The 8,517-nt window shown below is 46.8% G+C and overlaps 1 protein-coding gene across 1 annotated transcript in view; it reads left to right on the top strand.

Annotated features, from left to right (window-relative positions):
• Positions 1-8,146: 8,146 nt before the first annotated feature.
• Positions 8,147-8,517, top strand: part of T265_05786 (hypothetical protein) — a gene marked incomplete at both ends in the record, with an annotated part of 34,347 nt that continues 33,976 nt past the window's right edge. Inside the window, 2 exons of the mRNA XM_009170880.1 lie at positions 8,147-8,302; positions 8,344-8,484. Of these exons, the coding sequence (XP_009169144.1) occupies positions 8,147-8,302; positions 8,344-8,484 (297 nt within the window). The remainder of the gene's footprint in view (positions 8,303-8,343; positions 8,485-8,517) is intronic.

Below are 8,517 nucleotides of genomic sequence, written 5' to 3'. Positions count from 1 at the left end.
GCTGCTATTGAATCGGCAAAGGACAGTGAAGTACCAATTGGATATGTAACTGATGTCTGAAGACTGATGACTGAGTAAATCGCAACTGCGGTTGTTCGAACTGCGCTTGTTGCTGTTGAAGGATTGCTTTCGGATCCGCAGCTGAAATGGACATGTTTTTGTTCGGGTTGGGTTCACGTTGCCAGTGTTATATCCTCTTCGATGATGTATCAGTCAGATTCGTCAGTTCACCGGAATGGGGAGGACAAACAACTTTGAGGAAGTTATACTGCAAACAGGTGGATCGTTCCGTGATGTGAGATTTAACTGCACCAGGATATAAACTTGAGCTAACAGTCCAATAGGATGCCAGTGAGAGGCTGAAATGCAGAAGCAAGGTTTCAGTATAAGAGAGATCGTTAGGAAAGCTAAGTTGTCCGTTTAAAGGTAGCCCTCCTAACAGAGGGCAACATCGTCCGCATACTCAATGTTTGTGAGCGGAAATCCAGGGAACATTTCAATCTCCGAGGTTTCGGAGGCACGAAGAGAACCTTCGAACAGAACATCAATAACAAAGTTGAAGAGGAAAGGTGAAAGATGCCAGTCTGATTTCATTACGTCTAGTAGCCTTGTTTTACACTACTGAACGTAATGAAATCAGGCGAAAACTTGCCGTGTACTGGTAGCCGTCCACAAGAGTTCGCATCAGTGCCCTCATATTGGATAAAAATTTGGAAGGGACACCTTTGATCGCCAGACATCGCCATAGTTTCCGACGATTGATAGAGTCAGAAGCGGCTTTTAGCCAAAGAAAAGCGACTAAATCGGAACTTCTGAAGGAGGTTCAAGAAATTGGTTCAAGGTAAAGATATGACCGACGCATCCTCAGCCAGAGCGAAACCCAGCTTGATTCTCACGAATATGTCTCTCTTGGTTATAGATCAACATGCGCAAAATAATACCAGAGAGCACGTTAGATTCCACGGATACCAGAATAATTCCTCGATGGCTCTCACACCTTGCTTCCATTTGGAAAACTGGGACGAGGGTCGCAGGGCACCATTCCGCTGGTATTCTGTTTTCGTTTCAAGTCTTCTGCAGTGTGGTTGTTAGACTGTTTACTTTCTACCTTCCTTGGAGAGTGCGGGGTACATACCATCTGGACCAGGTGCCTTGTGCTTGAGGATTGACATCTCACGCTGAATTTCTGTTGTTGGTAACAGGCTGGTATCGGTATTCTATTCAGGCCTGCTGAGTCCTTTCAGGGGTTGTGTTGACCAGCTGAACTGTTCCCTGAGGGGCCCAGCCCATCGTCCAAGAAGACGATTAAGGGAGTGAACTACCGTTCCGTCTTTCTCGCATATCGTTTCACTGGCGCTTATCTTCTTTTGAGTGGTTGATCGAAATGGCTGAAATATGGCGTGGCTGTTACCTAGAGTGAAGGCTTTCTCCACCTTCATCATCATCATCATCGACAGCATGACATCAGCGTTGAACATCGATGCTTCGCTGCCGTACAACCATGATTTATTTGAAACATTGTGAAGAAAAGAATAAAGCTGGATAGGGGATGTGACTTGGTGCTAGCTTACTGTATTCATTCCGAGGTGCCTACACCTCCTGACACTCATTCAGGCAATTTGGATAGAAACTTACAAGAACGCCACTGACATCGGTTGGCAGCCATATCTTGCAGCGTCTCCAACCACGAGCAGTGGGGATCAGACGATTCCCATCCTGGAAGGCGAATAGCAGCGACAGCACCCAAACGTTTCGTAATTTTCTTCATACCTCTTTGCCAAGTCAAGGGTTAGCCACCCCTCTGCTCCCGCCACTCTGAGTTGGGCATGGAAAACAGTACACTCTTCGGTTTACGCAACACATCTCCTAACTGACACAGCTTCTGGTGGTCGACACATTTTTCAATGAAAGTACCTGTTGCTTAACCAAAAAATCCGCCTTCTAATTGCCTCTACGGATTTACCGACACCAAATCACGTAAGCTATGGTCCTGAGACAACGAATATCGGGCATCTGAAGACGTCTGAGTTCGACTGCTCGAACATTCTGTCTCACAGCCATATGACAAAACAACCCGCACTGTAGCCTGGTACACATGTCCCTTGATTCAGGGATACACCATTCTGGCGCGATAGATGTCTCAAACTAGGAAATGTGACCTGGACATTGGAGATTCGTTCATTGACCTCATCTGTCACGCTATAATCAGAACTAATACAACTCCCGCCTTCTGGTCTTTCGAAATCCACCAGTTTTCTCTATCACTCTTCTAGCTCCTGATTATCCAGTGTTTGAGGGATCTGTGTGTTGGTTGTTGGGATGGCTTTTCTGGCAGTAATTAGGTCTACTGGTCTTGATGAAACCCAGTGTTCACGTAGTTGAGTCAGATGGCTTGGAAAAACAGTTCTGAAAGCGGGGAGCATACCTTCTTTCTTCCTCTGAGCAGTCATCATCCATATGACTGCGTTTCCAGTAGCTTTCTAACTGGGTCAGCTCGGTACTCTTGAGCTACTGAAACTAGTCGAAGTTGATGAATGGAACTGCTCTGCTTAGACGCGCGTAGTGCTGACAGAATTGCGAATTGATAACCGGGCCCACACGATGGCATGATCAGCTTCAAGTTGCGTACCCCAGATGGAGCGAACATCCATGGTTGAGGCGGGACCTTCCCACCATGCGACGACCTCGGGATTCCTACAACCAAGTGGACTATTTTAAGGAGTATACGTCCGAGAATCACAACCTCTCACGAGGTTGATCAACCATTAGATGTCTAACTCAGTTCTCAGATCTTCCAGGTTGGGGGGCGGCGACTCGTTCTTTCAAATAAGTTATGTATTGGCATTTATCGCCAAAAGCCGTTGTCTTGAAGTCAGTGTTTTGACCCAAGAACTTTAATTCGAGACCTTAATCGCCCTTCTTTCTAGACGCGGGGCTCTGGCAGTATCCCAGGCCACGTACAACTATGATACCTACAGCTGACAGTACTACCGTGCCACCTCGGCCGTCGCGTGGTGTCATCAGCAGGGAGTCTTACTTGCTGCTTGCAGAAGGGCGGATAAGCGAAAGCAGACTACTTCTGACTCCTCCATTCACTCTCTTCCACATATCCTCTCCTACCCCTTCCTCACCCCATCACTAACTCTTTCCTTGCAGACAAATCCATGACGACTGACGACCACATTTGTCTTGCTTCCGTTTTAGTCCCAACATCTGCGCGTCAGCTGGCATCAGCAGCATTTCGAAATTAATCTGCATGCCTCAGGACCTCGTCGATCCGGTCGTCTTTAATTTTCTCGCTCCTAAGCAAGCAGGACAACAAACTGCTCTTCGTGTCCCACCGGACTCGCTTGACATTGTGTGCTAGGCATGCGGAACAAGAATGGAAGCACACTGGCTGATTTAATTGCCCCATCACTTTTCATTTTCCTCTGGCTGCGCACCTCTGGCGATCCAAAGACCGCTGCGGCTGAATGTGCGGTGGTCGGTTTCTCCCCAAGTCGCTGGGCAGAAGCATCCTTTCTTGCCTAGGTACCCTTTGATATTCGCCTCCATACGTTTCGTCTAGCAACGTCCGTGCAGCAATACCTCAAGCGGGAGGTTGATACTTGCCTGTTTGTGGTGTCGCCTTACGCTCCAACTGACTGCAGCTCTGGTACCATCAAAGAATACCGTGTTATGGTGGGCTCAGAGCTCAGATGTCGTTATTGCCAGATATCTGAATACGCAAGTAGGCAGGCTTAACACATTTGGGACTCAGTTTGGTGGTTGAATTGGCTTGAAATCGGTACGTACGTTCAATGGCGAACGAGTGTTTCAGTTGTGGCATTACCGCAGGCTGGTTTTATGCAGTACTTCCAAAACAACCGAAGTCGTCTTGGCATATGGTGTCCTCCAGCAGCGTGCCAGCCACGAACTCCAGTTGGTCACGTCACCGTCAGATGTCAGTGATGCGACAAATATCTGACTACCACTCGTTTTGGAGCACTCTTGTAGATTCTCGCCACGCGCTCGTCCGAAGTCGCCTCTCTCTTCGTTTTCACGGGCCACGTACGTGGAAGATAGCTCGTTCAGCAACTGAGAGACTGACAGATCCCGAAGTTAGACGAATTTATTGGAACCATTGTCCAGATTCTTTTTCAGCTGCTCCACCGCCAGACGTCAGTCAGCGCTGCAGCGAGATCGCCAGTTTCGCTCCTGGTATGTTGCCACCAGGCTCACTGAAGCACTGGATATCAAACAGACCAGTAACACATCTTTAATCTCCGAGAAATTTCCCCATAGGTCCCGAACGTAATTCAGTCTGACGAATTATCAGAGGTTAAGTAAAAATCAGAACTCGCGCCGACCGTGAAGCCTGGTGGGCACGGAAGGCTAGTGAAATGGAAGCTGCCCAGAAACCCAGACATGCCTGAACATTGTTTCAGTTTATCCGCACGACCGGTTCTCGCGAACCACCTGCGAGTGAAACTATCAAGGGCAAAAGTGACCATCTTGAATAAAGAAGAACGACTCGACCCTGGGTCAAATATTTCAACGACAATTATTTCGACCATCCACTGCCAATATTTTGGATTCTACAGCTGAAGTAAAACCCTAGACGACCGACCTGGAACCCCCTACGGCCTCATTCATTGATGGCCACTTATGTTCTCTCAGACACGACGGAGCCGTAGATCCGGATGATCTCTCATCCACATTGTTGAAAGAACTATCTGGTACCACCCATGCTTACGGGATGTCCGTGCTAATGTGGCGTGTCGCGCAGTTATAAAAGTAAAGTCTTTATCATTCATGTCCTAAGGGTAGCACATGAAGCGTTGACTCGGTAGAAGCAAGCAGAATTCCGGTCTTGTATTGGTTGCATTGATCACACATCCACATTCCGTCTAATGCTAGGACAACAACGTAAAAAGCGGCGCACAACTTACGCATTCCTGGATTTCCAGAGCGAATTCGGCTCAGCTGATTGGTCTGTTCCCCAGTGCTTAGGAAGTTTGCGAAAATGGCAAGTTCCTTGTGCTCTTAGACTTTCGGGCGTGAGTGTACGGAGGGCTATTTAAAAGATTCCATACGCGAATTGGTGTTCGTCAGTGATGGCCAATCTCTATTTTCATTCAGTTTTGTGATCAACGAGGTAGTAAGACAAACACTAGGTCTTCAGAACCCTGGTGTACTGCCAACGAACACCTATTCGGACCGGAATATGTAGACGACATTTTTATCGTCTTTGAGGGGAAGTTGCAAGTGTTTTGGATGAACTGGCCAAAGTCATTCCGCCGTTTGGCATGTGCTCCGCGTCCACAAACTGTAATGTCATGCTTCTGGACGTGCAGCCATTCAGCACGCCACGTGCAAACCACGGAGAGGCACTCGAAGTTATGGAGCGTTTTGCGTATCTTGGAATCTGTATTTATTTCGATTGAAGTGTGACAAATACACGAATCTATAAGACATATGTCGCATTTTCTATTTGAGATACATGTGGTGGCAAAGCGGCCTATCCCTAACCCTCAAGGGACGTGTGTATCAGGCCATAGTGCTGGCTGTTCTGTTGTATGACTGTGAGACTTGGCCTGTTCGAGCAGCGGGACTGAGACGTTCCCAGGTCTTCGACAACCGTTGTTCCAGGAACATAGCTCGTGTAGGTTGGTGCCGGCGAATCCTCTGCGAGGCAGTTAGAAAGCGAATATTCGGTTATGCAACGAGGACTTGAGTAAGAGATTGTGTCCAGAACCGGAAGCGGGGGTGGGGCAGCCATGTATTCCGTATGCTAAACCATCTTTTCCTGACGAGGGTGGTGTTTCCAGCGCTCAACTCAGAATGACCAAAGCCGAGTGGTGGGCACTTTTGGATGCAGTGGCGACTCGTCTTCCAGGATGAGGTCCAAATGATTCCCACTCTGTCTCGTTGGAGACGCTCCACTATCTGGCTGCCAATGAGTGCCGGCTTTGTCCATTTGTATCCTGATTGCCTCAATAAGTGTGTGGATGTGTAGACACCTTGGAATGGTTAAGGTAGATCAGCACCAGTTGTATTCTTTTCCTCACAATGAGGCTTTCATATAAATTGTAATTGGACGAAGGCGAAGCATCATTGCGGACCATTGATGTTATGCTATCGATGATGCTGATGACTGGTAATCGCTGCCTGTTTATACCTCTGATGCTCTCGAATTGTTCGGGTTTTGTGACGGATCAGGAGCTCAGATGTTCTTATAGTTTTCGGGTGTGTGGATGACCAGATAGGTTGACTTGGCGCCGCCGAGGCCCAATTAGGTGGCCTTCTTGAGCTGGAATAGAGACACACGGACGACGGCAACCGCCTACTGGAGTTATTTGATGACCACGGATGTCTGCAGTACTACCGAAAAAATCGAAGCCGCTTGTTAAATGGTGGCTTTCTCACATACAAGTCAACCTCCAACATGGATAGATCACATCATCACTAGTTAGATATGGTGTGGGTCTGTTACCGACTGTCCGTCCTACTGGAACACCTGTATTGATTCAGATGTGCCTTGCTTCTGAAAGCGGATACGATTCCGTTCGATGAACTATCAGACTTCAGGTGAAAAAAGGAACCTACCCATTTCGAGAGGCTTGGTGGTTTACAAACCTGAAGATACACAGGAAGCGAGAAATTATAGGATTGTGTGTAAATCGTTTCAGTGGATACTCGTAGCAGGTCGAAAGAGTCCTCCGGTAAGCGAAACAGTCACTGATAATGGCTCGCTCATCTAATCATTGGACAGCAGTCCTACTAAACACCTGGAGTTTCTCAGTCGGATTTTCGCCACCAAACACAGCCATGAGCAGTGAACTTGATACCCCTAACGGCCTCGTGACGTTGGTGTCCGACAAGGATGTATGTTCCGCCATCTTTAAATCTCATTGTTGAATTAATCGGATGAACTCTTCGAGACCCGTGTTCAGGTTTTTCTTAACGAGAACCTTGTCAACTTGGAATATGCAGATGATATCGTCCTCGTATTTGAAGAGGCACAGAGAGCGCAAGTATCACTGGAAAAGCTAACCAGGATCATCTAGTCATTCGACATGTGTTTCTCGCACACAAATTGCAGTGTTGCTGCGGGACGTACAGTCTCTGAAAACCCCTCTGAAAATTCATGGAACTCTATATCTACTTTGGAAGTTGCACTGGCTCTTACGGTAGTGTGACGGACAAAATCTACGCACGAGACTCCAAGACCAGGACTGCGTTTTCCACGAACTCGATTGTAATTGCCTTCATGTTTTCAATGGAGAAGTACTGTTTCGTTGTAGTTGAATTGCTGAATCATTTGGCTACTCACGAGTAGTTCGACTATTTTTGATGTCGCAGGTGTTAATGAAAGTTCTCGTCCGGCTCTTCCAACTGGCGTTCAGAGTACTTTCTATGGAGAAGCCAATGGAAAGTTGGCAATTAGTGCTGTTGATCCTCCAAGGTTCCAGAATGGCTTGTCACCAGTGGCCTGAACTGAGGTTCAAGATTTATGATTCCGAGGTATTCAAATTGGTTGTGACCACGCTCCGCCAAATATCGTGTGTAAATCTCGTAGGAATGATGTTGTTCTGTCTGCTTGATTTCAGTCCAGTTTCCATCCAGATTTTCTGAATAAGTGCCTGGAGCTTTAAACACCTAAACGTGATTATGGTGAGCTTGAACTAGGCTTCTTCCCCACCGACTTTTACGCTTTTATACCTTGCTTCACAATGATGCTTTCAAGTATGACGGTGAGTCGTCAGTGCTGAATAGGGATGTGCTGTCGATAATGATGTTTTGTTGATCTACCCCTTTGATAAGGGATACCTTACTTTAGTGCTCTGTCCCTCCGCATGCTAAATTCCTCGGGATCTTCATCAAAGTGTCGTCAATCGGGAACTCGAACAGGAGCGGTCGTACCGGATAACTTTACCGAATTCTGCTCTAGATACTGAACATGTGCGTGACATGCTCATAAACCTGTTCGGAGATGTGCATATAGGACTTTTCAATTCTAATGTTTTAGTTGTAAATGGCTCGTTGTAGTTGTCTTATCAAAACGAATGATAGATTTTACCTAGCAGTGTTTTTCTTTCCAGCCTCGATTATAGGCCTATAGTACTCGTAAGCTGGAAATCTTCCGTTCGATGTGAGGCCTAGCATGCTCAGTGGGACTACCTCGCCTTTCTCCTTAAGTAAAGAACTTCAAAGCCTGATCTCAGCTACACTGGATAATGTCATATTACCGCTGAGGAAAGAGTTAAAGCAGTCTCCCCAGTATGCCGACATCCTTTCTTTAGAGATTCAGGATGCAGAAGTAAGCCCTCTGCATGTCATTTCTGATTTAAACAAAAACAGAACAAAACCTATGAATATATCGCCCAACAAATATCCGCGATCTGTAACGCCGAAGAGGAAACCGCACACAAGATTCTTAAAGAGTTTCCCAAATCAGAAACTTGTTTCAAGTGTCTTGGTATTAATGATGACACAATACAGGTAAGCATTCTTTTGATGCGACCTAATTAAACA

The sequence above is a fragment of the Opisthorchis viverrini genome (genome assembly GCF_000715545.1).
Source record: "Opisthorchis viverrini unplaced genomic scaffold opera_v5_114, whole genome shotgun sequence".
NCBI lineage: Eukaryota > Metazoa > Platyhelminthes > Trematoda > Opisthorchiida > Opisthorchiidae > Opisthorchis > Opisthorchis viverrini.
Note: the sequence above shows the minus strand (reverse complement) of the source record. Positions and strands in the feature narration are given on the sequence as shown.